Below are 15286 nucleotides of genomic sequence, written 5' to 3' on the forward strand. Positions count from 1 at the left end.
GCCAAGGGTAGCCCGCTCCATTTTTTTTCCACGGGGAGTGACTGCTAAGGACAAGGTCCATGCAAGAGCAGCTATTTAGTGTACTGTGGAGAGGAGAAAGGCTCTATGTCAGAAAGCAGCTTAGCTGGACTGATGTTCCCCAAATCCTCTTCCTCTAGTGCCCCCGTGTCTCCTTGCAAAGGCCCTTCCCTCTTAGGTGCCTGGGGAACAGGTGAGCTGGGGGATGCCCTGGGAAGTTAGTTGCTCTTGGCTCTGAAGGCAGCATGGGCACCACCCTGGTTCTGCTTGCCTCTGCACGGTGCCTCCAGCACACTTCGGGTGCCAGGAGGCCTCAGGGCTGCTGCAAGCCTCATGGCTCAACAGTGGCCAAGCAGAAGCCCCTGACCACTGCTGCCATGCCTGTCCCCCGTGAGTTTTGCCATAAGAAGGGAGCGTTCCCAGTGTTGGGGCAGCTGGGGGGTCCACAGCTCACAGCAAAGTCAAGAGGGTGAGCTATGCCCTTGGTTGTGTTGGCAGGTTAGATGGCACCGTGCGGGGCAGACACCAGCGCGTCTCCACTCAGCGGGGAGCCGCTCAGCAGCAGCAGGCCGGCTGCTCTCAGGACCCCAGCTTTTTGGCTCCTGGAACCTTACGCACAGGTTTGTTTTCCATCTCCTTGCGACAGCAGTTGTAAATTACAAACCCTGCAGGCAGCGGGACACCCCAATTACAGCTGCTCCTTGTAAAATGCGCCTTTCCAAGGGAGCAGCCATGTGTGGTGTGGCTGGAGCAGACAGCTCTCTGAGCAGGTAAGCCAAGGGACCAAGTCTGCTCCCAGGAAGGCAAAAGCAAAGCCATCCTCCAGCCCCAGGGACCGCAGAGGCAGAGCCCACCGCCTTCGGATGCAGCGCCTTCCCGCAAATACTGCTTTCTGACAGGACATCCAGAGTTCAAACGCATGTTTTCCATAGAAGGCCAAAACCGGTTTTGACAATACTTTTAAAAATGACTGCTACACAACAACTTTGGTTCAAAGGTTTGAGATTTATTTAAAAGTTTTCAAAATGTTTATAGTACCTAATGCGTTGAAAATACTCCGTAAGACTGTTGGCAATAAAAGACTCTTGGAAAGCATCTTGTGAAAGCTTTTTTTTTCTCCTCAGGTGGTTTGATATGCATTTCTTTTGTAACCCAGTGGCAAACTAAATATTCCAATTCACGAAACAAAATAAAAGAAATCTTATGTCTCCTTTGTAGCTTTTGCTCCATGTAGAACCATTTGGGAAAAGGAGACCTAATTCAGTTTCTGATATGCTCAAGTCAGCCTAGATGATAAAAAGCTTGGATTCTGAGATATATTTGAAGGAATTTTCTAGAATTTTAGGGTAAAAGAAGCTATTCTCTTTTTTCCACCTTCAAGGACAGGACATCTTCCTGGTTGTTTATCGTCTGCTGCTGTTAAGCCCTGGCCTTGTCCTGCTTAAAATTTTTGCTCTAAAATCTTCCAGAATCTGTGCTTTACCTAATACGTCCCAGTGGGACGTACCTACTGAAGACTGTATCTGCAAGTTTTTTACTCTTCAGTCATAAGTACTTTGTAAATTTTATTATCAGTGTTATATGTGAAACCATGAATCTTAGGAACCTGCTTCAAGTACAGTAGGGTAGTGAACTAACAAAATATCCCCACATCTCCACAGTAAGAGAAAGAAATAAAAGCAGAGTGAAAGGTTTTTGCACTGACATGCAATCACATGGCCTCCAACAGTGGAGTTGCTTGCATTACTTGTACCTTGCATCAACTCTGACAACAGCTAAGGCTAGAATGCAGATGTTAAAACTCACCTTTACGTTCACGTTCTTGGACTTTGGCTATTCTTTTCACCTAAATAGTGAGAATCATGTAACATCCTTGACATGAGAGTTGGTGTGGGGTCAGTCACAACGTTTACTCAAACCATTGTGTTGCTAAGGCCTTAATGCTCTACAATAGCAAGGAATGCTGCCACGTGCCACCACCTTGTGAACTAACATTTAGACATATACAACTATTTCAGCTGGCAATTTTCAAAGACACAACATCAGGGGAGAACTTCCACACTGAAAATATAGCCAACTAGAACTGTAAGATCTAAAAACCTAAGCAAGCCACGGCAATGTAATGTTACCAGTTCTATTTCTCACAACTCTACAGAGCTGCTGACCCAGCCTGTATCTGCAGTTATATCATGCTTAGCTTAATTTAGCTTTTGCTTCTTCTCTAAGTGCACTGCTTTTCAACATTTTTGGTAGAAATTATTTCATATTTACTACTCCTTTTCACAGTTATTTCATTCAAATATAGTTTTTCTTTGTTACACTTTTCTAACAGCATAAAACATTCACAAGTAGACTGTTAACTTGTAAAAGATAATCACAATGAAAACCTCTACATTTTAAAGGCTTCTGCTACACAGATTACACAACTTACACACTGTACATACTTGGGAAAAGTCTAATGCTGCTGCTTTAAATGATTAAGACCAGCGTAAAGCTAAGGATGAGCTCTTTCAGGTTGTGTATTTAAAAAGCCTCAACTACTTCTGATTGTGCGTAAGGCAAGGTGTGATTTGAGACATTAAACACAAACCTTTGAAAGAGCCCAATAACAAATTAGATGCTTACATTCTTACTGAAAGATGATGGGAACTAGTCTCAGAATTTCCCATCAACCTCCACTGAAACCTCCAGCCATAAAGTACTACTGATGGAAGTACCACGGGCCACTTCCATGGTGACTGGAAATCAGATGTTTATGAAGTCTTAACTGCTCTAAGTCTCATGGAATCCCTTTGACGCTGAACACCATCCTGTACTGAGGCTGGTAAGGCAGTCATGAAACATAAAGTTGTTTTCATACAGGTTTCTCTGGAACAGCCTCTCAAAAGAGTAAGTCTGGGGCTCCAGGTCTTCCAAACTAAATGGGCTTTCATTCCAGATCCAACACAGCAGTCAGGTATAATTGGAGATATGCCCTTCAGCATGATCCTGTTGTACTGCATCTTCCCTCCTGCATCTGCAAAAGTGCCTGGAGACGGTAGGAGTGTAGGGTCCCATTGCCAGAAAATGGGATCTTGCCCCACTGGCTGAACTTCTTCCCAGGGAGAATTTCTAACACCGTCCCATGTTGTGGTAATGCCTGGAGAGAAAAGAAGAAACTCCACAGGGATCTGTTGTGGTTCACTGCTTTCTGAAATGATAACGTCTCTGTTTCAGAACTGAAGAATCTCAGCTTAGGTAGTGCATTCACAATGTACACAGATTTACATACTTTTGACATACATTTTTAAATACATTGGAAATAGTATGTAAAAATATATGCGTTGAAACAGTACATACACTTGATACATCTGTATTGTTGGGTCACACTTTAACTACTTTAAATAGCGAACATATATAGCCTCTCTCAATGGTTACGTAACTACTGTTCATTTAAAATAAGTTGTGAAATGCCACAGTGACAACTGTCATGTTGTCTTTTACTAAACATGAAAAGTTTGAATAATAGTGGAAAAATAAAAATACTTCATTGATATGACATGTTAAATCTCCTGTCAGTTAAAAGCTACTACTTCATATATATATTCAAATATCCCCACTGAAACACATCTTTTTGTATTTTTTGTCACCTTACACTGTATACTGCAATACAATGTTTAGCATATTGTAAACTTTTACCAAATTACTTTTTAATAAGGAATTGTACAAATATACAACTATTTATACTACATATATATAAGGCCATTAACATAACAGCAAGATACATACAGAAAACTATAATCACCAACATAAGTAATGAGATTTTCTCCCAGTCAGCAATAATCAGGCTCATTTTCTGATTGTCAGCAGAGTTTAGTGAATGCTGAAGTTTCTAGCAGGTTTTATCGATGTCTTGCAAGATCAGGCAGCGCCAAATGCAGCCTCATCGTACAATGCCATCATGGTGCACAATGTCATGAGATGTGCATGGACTCTGTCCTGGCTGTTGGGTAGCATGAAAGGTTTTTTCTGATTCAGGTGCACTACTGAACGAACACCCAAAGCAAATGATTGTTGCTAAGTAAGTCCTCAAAGTTAAGTGGTTAGCATTTTCCCCTGCAACTTAAGTGCAAGAATACTTAAACTACACTTGTAGTTTAAATCTAAAAGCCACAGAAGAGTACTTGTCTCAAGAAGTCCTTTACTTACAGAAGTTTCCGTTGTGAAATGAAGATTCATTTTTCTCAGCAATATACAAGGGAACATGCATTGGTGGGAAATCTTCCTTTGGCTTGTGGGTATTGCTGCTGCTGGATTTACTTCGACTGTGATCTGGTGTGGGCTGAATAGGCAAAGATCTGTCCACACTGGATTTCACCAGGCAGCCACAAACCAGGCGAAAGAAAGCGCGACGCATTTCCTTACTGGCTAGAGTGTAGATGATGGGGTTCATTGCAGAATTGATGACTGCCAGAGCAATAAACCAGTTGGCTTTGTACAAGACAGAGCACTCCTTGACTCTGCAGGCCACATCGATGAGGAACAGGATGAACAGCGGAGACCAACAGGCAATGAAGACACTAACAACGATCACGACAGTCCTAAGGAGAGCCATGGACCGCTCTGAGTTATTGTGGTTAGTGACATTACGGCTGCTGGACTTTACCAGGATGTAGATACGGGCATAAAGGATGACAATGGCAACCAAAATGGCAATGAAGATACTAATGCAGAATGCAACATACTTCTTGGAGTACAGAGGCAAAATTGTCGAGCAATCTGCTAAGTTGTTTATACAGTTCCAGCCGAGGATGGGTAAGGCACCCAAGGAAATCGAAATAAGCCAGCATGTACCAATGAGAAGGAACACTCTGTATTTTTTATTCGCATCATAAGGCCTCATTTTAATCATGGTCAAATGCCGCTCAATAGCTATTGCCAGTAAGCTGAAAGTGGAAGCTCCCAGGGCAACAAACATGCTGCCTTCCCTAACGAACCAGATTGTGGAGGACAAGCTCAGAGTCTTCTTCCCAGACATAAGAATATTTACTTTGTAAACAATGCCAGCTAAAAGATCACAGAGAGCTAGATTGCCAATAAAAAAGTACATGCGGTTGTGAAATTTATTGTTTTTCCATATGGCAATCAACACCATCAAGTTTTCCAGGACTATGAAACTACATAGGATCAGAAATGCAATAGTGGGCAGGTCTATGTTATCCGTTGCCTTTTCCCTTAAAATAAGCTTTCCTGTGTAATTATAATGCAATACGATCAGAGAGTCCATCTCTTCATTTCCTTGAGGGCCGACAAGAGCATCAGGTGACATGGTAACTGCTGCCATCATTTGTTCGCTGATGCTTCTTTAGTACCACGAGAATTTAGTTCCGATAATTTTCCACAAGAGGGAGATCAAGCCACGTTCCTCCAAGCGCTCCTCTGGGCAGGCGGTGTGTATCCACAGCTCCGCACGCCATGCATATTAATTCAGGAGAGTGGCTCGCAAACCAGGCTCTGAAAATAAAATCAACAAATGCAACATAAATCTCACCGTCTTCCCATGTCACCCACGGCCCGCGCGGGTGCTCCAGCTGCCACACACGCCCAGGTGCCCAGAGGGATACTGGTGATGCCAGGGCACCAAGGCCTAGCATCGAGGAGGCTGCGGCTAAGCCGTCAGTCATGCTCTGCACAGATGCAGACCCGTGCAGAAGAAGTACAACGGCAATGCGGAGCACTGCTCATCGCTGTTCCGTGCTACAAAATTTTTATGCTGACCAACGCGCAGAGGGGTGGTGAGGATCAGCGTACAGCCCCTGCAAGCCCCAGTGTGCACAGCAGCCAGCTCACTCCTCAGAAAGACCTATGTGCATGCGGTGCTACCAAAAGACCATCCAACCATTGCTGCCTGAGCAGCAGCAGGGCAAACTCACTGCTTTCTACGCTTGTCTCTGTTTCCCGTGCTGACCTAAGGCAGCAAAGAAAGTTGGCATCAAGTCTTGATGTCAGGGTGCATGTTACCAATGCCTGAAACAACTTCCCACCCTTAATGATACAAAATTACGCTATTTACGATTAAGGAAATGCTCTGAAGGCCAGTCACCATAAAATCAATTCTACTTCCCATTCAAAGTAGCTGGATTTCTGCTACCCTTTTTTAAATAAGCATAGCAAGTCACATCTTTCTAAGTACTGCTTTTCTTTATGGTTCACTTTATTTTTTTTTCTTTGCATATGTATATAAGGCATATTATATTAATATTGTTGGGCTTTTAAAAAATAAAAAATAGTTATACCAGCTTTAATTGTCCTTCTCAATTTACTTCAGCTCTTCTTTAAGTTATGACTTAGACTAATTGCAAAGTTTTCCCACAGATTTCAATAGGTTGCATTTTTGCAGCAGGTCCTCCTAGATGTCTTTTTTCCATTGCCATACACAAATATTGGGAGAGATCTGCACAGCTTTGTAAGACTATCAGAAGACAAAAGAAGCACTTACTGTTTTACAAGAAAGGTTACAGTTTAGTTGCTGCATACTCCAATGAAAATCAGTGCTCTAGCCCCAATGTACTGAGGTTGAACTGATAGCAAATATTTCAGCTCGGTGACCAAACCAGGATGGGAATGAGGAGAGAACTGGTTCCATCTGAACCAAATTTGTAAAGATTTGATTTTCTTCTGGGAAAGGTAGGAAAGTAAAAAGTTGTGCTGGATGGGAAGACACTTTCTATTGCCCCGAAATGAAAGATCTTAGTTTAGAGAACTCTTTTAAGAGCTACAGCTCCTGACCTTACCATTTATTTACTGAAGGGTCATAAGCATTTCCCAAACACATGAAAGACACTTTCAAAGGATGGCTACCAAGGGAAGAGGGGATGGAGCTAGATAATCTTTAAGGTCCATTCCAACCAGGTCCATTCTATGATTCTATATACAGGTTTCTTAAGATCACAAAAACATACGAGCCACTGCTGTTCCAGCACTCTGGTTTGGGCACTTGAAAAGTGGGAGGTGTATTTTCAAGTGCCTTCTAGAAGAGAGGAGGAGCAAAGCAGATCCCAGATAATTGTAAAGGGATTTAAAGGATGACCCACACCCAATTTTTTCCCACCCTCCCTTTTCCTGGGTTCCATCCTTTGGAAAAGAAGTAATCCAACAAAAAGCCCACAGCGAATTGACTTTAATTCTACGGTACATTCAGGATGTTTAAAAATTATTTGCTGAGAAAATAATTTACTATTTACCCAATTATCGCTGTTATTATAGTTATTGGTATTATTAGTATTTCCCGATTCTAGTTCTTGGGTCCAAACTACCCTGGTGAAGAGACTCGCTGGGAGAGAGGTATCATGCAAGAACCACAGTTGTTGCTTGGTGTCCTTGGTCTTTTTCACTCTGAAGATGACAGCAACCACCGCATTCATTTCCCAGGAGCAGAACTGGACCCTGGAGTTCTTGACCTCTTTTCTGAAGCATGGTAACAGTGAAGCTATTCAACAGAACAACTTCACCTCAGCTAAGGTTCAATCTAATTGTAATTCAGTTACAATCTGCACACTGTTATCACATAAATTATCACAGTCTTTTCATTGTATTGGCTTATAACAAAATGCCACTGTGTCTATATGAATTGCAAATGCTTTCCACTTTAAAATAAACAGTTACATTTGGCTAGAAAAGTATTTGTTAATGATAGCTCTACCAGCAATATTCACCAGGCTGATGGATGCCTGACAAAATCATATTCGTATCATTTAAGAGCATCATGTGCAACAAAATAAATGTTTCTGTAAGTCTTTTCCAAGCAAAATTATCATAGTGGTCTATCAAAGGACAAATACATTTCTTTCTGTGAAGAAAATTATATGCTAGATGTAGGGCTTTATCAGCCACAACTCGGCAGCTGTAAATTGTCATGCCTCTACTAAAGGTAATGATGCTACACCAGTTCCCCTGGCTGAAGGCAGGGACAATGCACTCAATCAGCAGAAATCATACAGGGTCGCTTCCACTGTTTGTAATTATTTCTTCTCTAAAATCATTACACGAAACTTAAAATCACTAAAGGAAATCTTTGCCTCTGACAAGCTAGTGGCAAAGCAATGGAGGCTGTAACATTACTATTCGTCAGGACTCTCAGGGAATGAGTATCATGCACAAGCCACGTGAAAGTTAATATAAATAATAATGCAATAAAATAAAATTTATTATCTTCTGGCAGCAACATTTTCAGGTAATATCTTTCAACCATACTCCTTTTTTGTCTTCTTCCTGCTTAGTAGCAAGTAACTCAAAGCGCATTCATTTTTTAACGGTTGGCAAAATCAAAGTTGGTTGTGTATTGCAATAACAAGACAGTATCATAGACAGGTCCAGGATATCTCTATTGCTGCTTCCTGACAGTTCTAAAATTTACTTCTCCAAACATCTTTGTCCCAGTCACATACAGAGGACTAGCCGTGTGCTGTGAAGTATGTACCTGAGCTCAAAATAATAAAAAAAGGACCTGAAGGACCTGTCTGTGGTATGTTCTATGTTAAACATCGGGTTAGTTAGGTACTTCAACAACCACAGATCCTGATACCGCCAGAAATCAGTTTTATTGCCTCTTTTATTCCCTCTAAAGCAAACCAGAGGATCCCTACCATTGCACCACTAGAAAGATAAACCTACCAGCAGTGCAGGGGCAATCTGGCTATGGCTCCTCACAGATGTGATGGCCAGAACAGTATTTGCTAAGTTACTCAAAGGCAGGCAGTGGTACTGTGTCAAGAGCCACAGTCATGTGGAGGACAATTCAGCTGCCTCCTTCAGCTATTTGGCTGACCTCTGTCCTCCCTGTTTCCAGAATGGAGGAGGGGCAGTTGGGGTCAGCAGTGAGCACCACGATTTCCCCCTCCTGGGTAATCTCCCTGCTCACCACCATGCTTTGGGGTTTCCACAGCAGTTACCGTGGTCTTCTGCAGAGGCCAACGATCCTAGTAGGGTTGAGCACACTCCCAGGCTGGAGCAGGGGCTCTCCACTGTGGCCCACATCCCTACGGTCTACCAGGGTCTGTATGGTCCCTGTGCCACATGTGCCATGAAAAGTACAATGCTGTGCGGCAGGCTACAACCCCTCAATCTGCTCTACGGCAAGTCACACCTCCACCGCTCTTTCCAGCCCCACCACACAGTCATACAGGAAGAGAGGCAGAGCTGCACCTCTCACCAGCTCCCCACAGGTAAACCCCTTGGGTACGGCAGCTGGAGTCAACCTGCAATTTTCCTGTGGGAACGTGTAATTCCCAGTGCCAGGAGGCAGCAGGGAGCTTGCGATAATGGGGATGCAGAAGCCCTTCAGCAACCATGCCCAGTACATCTCCGCTGTCTGCTCCCAGTGGGCACTCTGGTAAGAGTTCCATGGGGAGCTGAGGGCTTTTACTATCTCATCAGTCAATGAGTGCTTCACAGCTAGAAGAACAAGAAATTTCTATTTTCAAAACAGTGAGTCAAACTGCTCTCAGCTTTCACGATCTCCTGAAGCCAAAGCAACAAGTGAGAATAAAGCACAAGTGAGAACGGGACTTGAACTTTCCACTACCTATTTTGCCTACACAAGAACATGTGAGGCTATGCATTCAGTACACTCACTGTAACACAGCTGAAATTGTATTTTTCTGTCTCCCAAATGTCCATGAACAGACACGACCAAAAAGACTGGCCACCCCTTCACCACCACCACCACCACCACACATTGCAGTTCGCCCTTCTCTTCCACACACTGCCATACCCTTCCACCACCAATGACAATTTTAAAAACAGCAAAGGGAAAAGGCAAGAATGCGTATCTAAAGCTGAACTTTTGTGTATTTTATTTATTTATTAAGCCTTTCCAGGTGAAAAGTAAACACGTAATTTATCAGGCACACCCTGGTAGTGTTAAATTTAAGAACAGAAAACGCTTTTGAGAACAGCAGCACATTTCAATACACGCTTCCACTCTGAAATTAAGCCGTGCTAGACGCAAACGAAGTTTAGACAACAAACATCTGCTGCAGAACAATGTCTTGGACAACTCAAAAAAACTGTAAAAATATTTTCTTTGAAGTGAATGTGCTGGCAGCTTACAGCCTCAGAAAAGCCTTTAATAAATGGCTATTTTTCTTGGCTTCCGGATTTTAAACATCATTTTGTATTTTGTAATTCCAAGTAGCGCACATGCTTATCTCGCCCAGGAGCTCCCGGCCGGTTTAACTCTCGCACGTTAAAGGCAGGCACGCACGTTCCCTCCTTCCCCCGCACCAGCTCCGGGCGCTCCCGACCTAAGAACCCCGCTCCAAACCCCAGAATTCCGCTCGCCGACCCGCACGACAGCAGCGACCTGAACCTCTGGCGGTGACAGACACTTGTCGAAGCTACCCAACGACACCCCCGACGTGTCGGCGGCGCGACAGTCCCACACGGGAGGCACGACTCAGCTCTGAGTCTCGAGATTTTTCCGCCGCCCGCCGCCGCTCCGTGCCCGCCACCGCGCTCCACGGGACACCCCGAAGGGACCGCCTGGAAGCGGCCACCCCTCCGGCACCCACCCTCGGTTTTACCCCGTCCAGCAGCGGGATCTCCTGCTCCTCGGGGCCTTCCCCCTCCCGTGCCACCGCGTGCCCGGCGGAGCGGGCCCGCTCCCCCAGCCCACCGCCCGCCGAAAGGAGACGCGACGGCCCCGACGGGCGGGCAGGCACCGGCCTCGGGCAGCCCGCCGCCCGGCAGCGCGGAGAGCGGGCGAGGGGCAGGCAGGGCTGTCCCCGAGAGGCGAAGTACCTGCTGCGTCGCCGCCGCCTCCCCTCGGCGCTCTGCGGCCGCCGCATCGACCTCGCCAGCTGCAGGGCGCTGCGCGGCGCCGCTCGGCCCCCGGGGCTGCGCTGGGCCGGGCCGGGCCGGGCGGGGCTGGGGTGCCCCGGTCCTGCCCCGCCGCCGCCGCTGCCCGCCGCCCCGCCCGGTCCCCCCGCCCGCCCCCCGGCGCTGCCCTGCCCCCACCCCGCCCCGCGCCGTCCCCGCGGCTCCTGCCTTCGGCGCGTGGCTCCGGCGGCGCCCGCCTCCCCGTGCCGGCTGCGCCCCCCGCGCCGGGCAGCCCCGCTGCACCCCGCCCCCTCCCCCGCCACCCACCCGTGCCCCGCGGCCGCGGGTGCAGCCTCCGGCAGCGGGTGAAGGGCCGGGCGCTGCGGGCGACCGGGGTGAAACGCGAGGCGGCAGAGCCCGCTGCCGGGTTTTTGTAAGGTCCGTGAAAGCGCGAGGGGGAGGGAGGAACCTCTGGGTACTCCTCACTCAGCTCGAGCTGTTCGCATGCTTGAGCGAAGTTTGGCGTTTCTGCGTCTGCTCGCCTGTTGTGTCGTGCCGTAACAATGCGAGCCTCAGAGAGCTGGGGATGGGTGGCCCGGGGTGAAGCATTCACTAACTCGCAGCAAAACTACGCCTGGTTTGACCCAGGGCTGCCAGGCTCTTGGTAAGGCAGCTCTTGACAAAGTCATTGAACAAGAGCGACTCAAGGGCAGCGATCGGCATGCAGATTGCCTCGGTGATGAGAGCAGCACTTTGGAAAAGAAGTTGAAACCTGGATCCTGCAACCATCTAATTTAAACGTACATGTGAGAGGCCTGTGGGTACAGCAGAGCTTTCTGTCAGAAGCAGATATGATGAGCTGGCAAACAGGAACACTACAACAACCTTGCTAAGCACAGGCAGGCGTGTAGGGTTGCTTTGTTGTCTCACTGTGATCAGTGTTTTTCTTGGGAGCCTCCTGTCTGGAGCTGAGCATCATCACTGGCTGGGATGCATGCCACAGGCTTGGGTTGCTGGCACTGCTACTCCATAGGGAAGAAAAAAGTCCTGGAAGAAAGCAGAACTAGGCTTTTCATAGCCAGACGTTTAAGCTGATGTAGCAGAACAGTGCGTTTCTATGACTGCTTTTTATCTGCTGAAGATGAGTTATAAAAGTCTTCTGGTTTAGGACTGTCATAAGAAATACGGACTACAAAGGACAAAATGCTGCTAAAATTGCTTCAGAGCTGATGGACCCAGTGGGTATGGCCCCACTTAGCTATGGGCAGGGCTATACTTATGCACATATTTACATGTGTAAAAGCTGCTGTCTTCTGGGGGGGGGGGAGTGGAAACCTCCTTCCATGCCACATAAAAGCACACACAACTTTTTGGCAAAGGGCAGTCGGGACCTGTGAATTGGTGCTCTCCCATTGCGTAGAAAAGCCTTGTCCAAGAGCTTCCCTGCAAACCGCCTCAGGAAGCTCTGTAGTCCTCATGGCACATACTTGCCACATACCATCAAGGCCCAGTTGTTGCAGAGCAGATGTTTCAGTAAGCAGCCCCTGGCATGGCTCTGTGGTCTGCTATTAGTTTTTTCCCCACATTTCATTGTTTTTCCTTTACTACCCTTTGGCTGCTTGGAGAGGGGAGCCAGAAGAAACAGTCATTCTGATCAGACTGTCATAGGCGAGGGGACAAAATGCTGAAAGTTCTTTTGGCAGTGGCGGCAGGTGGTAAGCTGTGCCCTGCTGCCTGTGATGGTTTTGATTTGCCTTCCTTAGGTGGGTTTGCTATGACTCCGTGGGAGCAGCTCACAGCAAAGCCCCACTGCAGTACAAGGAAATTACTTTCCTCTGTGGAGAAGTATGCATGGGAAGCGGTGTATCGGTGATGCAGACCAGATATTAATCTCTGACTGAGGCTGCTGATGGTGGTGTCTGACATGGTGGTGTTCAAAAGCCCTTCTGCTGCAAAGCACCTTGAGCAATGCAGCCCCACCAGTGAGCACATTGATCTCATGCCCCAGCTCTCCTGTCCGTCATGGAAAACAGACCTCAGCCATGGTTGTGCTGGAGGGATGTCTGGCTCATCAGCAGGCAGCAGTTTCTTGCGACTGCCTCTTGGTCCCCGTGGTTGCAGTGGCTGCTGATACCATCAGAGGAGGCAGGTGGCAGGACACTGCAGTGCAAGCTGGAGAAGCCACCCAGGAGCAAAGTGTGGTAGAGGCCCTGTGCAGAGGCTGCTGGAGGTTTGCCTGGGGTGGCATCTCAGGCCAAAGCAGCTGTTGGCAAAAACTTTCGGGGAGCTCAGCCTGTTTGGCAATAGCTGATACAACCCTCTGGTTCATTTCCAAACATGCAACAGCCTGAGACACACATACCGTATTCAGCTTTCCACAGAGCTCTCAATGTTGTTGTAGTACTACTAAAAGAAATTACGATTTTGGGGGTAAAATGATTAATAACCAAGTAAAAGATAGAAAGTAAAGGCTAGGAACAAAGATCAATATTCATAGCAACAAGAGGTTAACAGCTCAGTTTCCCGGGGATAAGGAGTCTGTTCTGCCCTGGAAATTCCTGAGTGAGTGGGCAAACAGGATGAATAATGGGAGAGCGGTATTTGCTGATGTCATTGGGGGTACTTGACAGTGAAACTAAAACCGAGAACAAGATGTTGCCAAGACCTGCAGGTCCTGAGTGACCTGCTGATAAAATGAAACATAGGAAAAACAACTCTAATGATACACGCACAAATTTATGTGGAATGTTACTGCTCAGAAGAGAGGTCTTTGTGGATAGTTCTTCAAAAATATTCAGCATTCATTAACTGTAAAAGGGAAACTGAATGCTAGGAATGATTAAGAATGAAATGAAGAACAACAAAATGGAAAACATTGTTAAGCCCTTCTGTGAGCTTTACAGCTTGAGTACCACTAGTGCCTCTGGTTGCTTCATCTCCTCATGAATGTGGTAAAATACAAAAAGGCACAAAAGGCAATGGAGTAGTTATAAAAGTCATCCCTGCAGGGAAAATGCAAGTTGGCTAGGTCTGATCAGTGGTCTTAGGAAAGGGAAAAACATGACAAACCACGAAAGAATAGTTTAAAACAAAAGGACACAAATTCCCAACAATGTAGATTTGCAGGGCTGCTGAAGGAGTGAAAGGGAGAAAGTGGTTAAATGAACCACACAGAGTAAAGGCCGGTCAATGGGTGTTAAATACAATGAGAAGGGTGCAAAGGCTGGCGGACATAAGCAGGGGCTGTAGGTGTCCTGCATGCTTCTAGCTCCGAAGTTAGCATGGGCCAAATCCTGCCTGGGCTCTTTTCTCCTGTGTTGCAAAAAGGCATGGTCTTGACTAAAAGGACAAGCCATGGCACACGTAACAGCGTGACTATTGCCCACTTCTGCAGGTACTGAAAAAAGGAGAGGTTTCTGCAGGGGGCTTACGCTCCATATGGCAGAGGAAGAGACAGCAGAGTGACTCAAGAGAGAGGTGGCTCAGCAAACGCAATGGGCTCAGAAAATGGCCTCGCGAAGTTGTCTGGATGGTCCTGGGCCTCACACCATGCTGCAACAGCCCACGGCTTTGACTGATCTTCTGTTGTGGGTATTACATGGAGAATAACTGATTAAAAAAAGTTTTTCTACTTCTGTGTGTGGTGTTTTGTCCAATGAATGCAGTGAAAGGTGAGTGCCATTGATATAAATGGGTTTTCAGCATGTGCTTAAAAGTTAAAAAAGTGGTTAAAGTTATCTCTATTTAAAGATAGATAAAATATATAAATATCAAATAAAAGCTGAAGTTACCCTCAAATGAAAGATATTGTGGCTTCTGTACAGACAAAACAGATCATGTTTCAAGATTAATATTATCTTTCTCATGTAGTAGTTGCAATTAAGTCCTTGAAAAATCTTTTTCTGTTAAATGTTTAGGGCATGACAGAATTTTGGTAATTTCTGTCTATCAAGATTAAAAAATCATTCATGGAATGTTTTATTAAGGCCTTAGTTATAACTTCTTCATACTGACATTCATCCAATGCTTTACAGGTCTGTTGTTCCTGGAGTTCCTGAAGGAATACTCTATCATTTAGAAAATCAGTCATTTATTTTTGACTATCTTGGTATGTAAACAAAACACCAGCAGAGCAATGTTGTAGTTACTATTCAAAACAGTATATTTATCTGATTGTACTTTAGCATATTTTAGCTCTTTATTTTCTACTGCTGCTGAGCAATCTTTTTTCATTTTAACAAGATTTATACGTTATTATATCTAGGGATGAAGTGCTGCAACATATTTTTATTTTTAACACCATTTATATTCTTATTTCTGTGCCTCTAGCTCAATTTTAAGCCAATATTGAATGCAATATTGTTTAATTTAGGCATGATTAAAAGAGAAAAAGATTAATAACTATTTTGATTTAATATTAAAAAAATACCCACCAAAAACTAAAACAAAGAAAAAAATTCTTTGGAACGCT

The 15286-nt window shown here is 45.5% G+C and overlaps 1 protein-coding gene across 3 annotated transcripts; it reads right to left on the reverse strand.

Moving 5' to 3' along the window:
- Positions 1-1008: 1008 nt before the first annotated feature.
- On the reverse strand, positions 1009-11253 carry S1PR3 (sphingosine-1-phosphate receptor 3). 3 transcript variants are annotated; one of them, XM_040580697.1, is made up of 3 exons: positions 11143-11253; positions 4207-5511; positions 1009-3157 (listed from the first exon to the last, which is right to left on the reverse strand). In XM_040580697.1, the coding sequence occupies exons 2-3, from the start codon at positions 5342-5344 to the stop codon at positions 2772-2774; spliced, it is 1524 nt and encodes a 507-aa protein (XP_040436631.1). In that variant the 5' UTR covers positions 5345-5511; positions 11143-11253; the 3' UTR covers positions 1009-2771. The 3 variants fall into 3 exon arrangements, with proteins under 3 accessions (XP_040436631.1, XP_040436630.1, XP_040436633.1); XM_040580696.1 differs by lacking the exon at positions 11143-11253 and adding an exon at positions 10798-10954; XM_040580699.1 differs by lacking the exon at positions 11143-11253 and adding an exon at positions 10569-10767.
- Between the last annotated feature and the right edge of the window lie 4033 nt (positions 11254-15286).

This window comes from Falco naumanni, chromosome Z (assembly GCF_017639655.2).
Source record: "Falco naumanni isolate bFalNau1 chromosome Z, bFalNau1.pat, whole genome shotgun sequence".
In the NCBI taxonomy this organism is placed as follows: domain Eukaryota; kingdom Metazoa; phylum Chordata; class Aves; order Falconiformes; family Falconidae; genus Falco; species Falco naumanni.

Excerpts from the sequence above, each read along its gene's own strand:
- S1PR3 (XM_040580697.1), bottom strand. The coding sequence starts at position 5,344 with ATGATGGCAGCAGTTACCATGTCACCTGATGCTCTTGTCGGCCCTCAA. Across the intron at positions 3,158-4,206 it reads ATTTCACAACGGAAACTTCT|GCATTACCACAACATGGGAC; the intron begins GTAAGTAAAGGA and ends TTTTCTCTCCAG.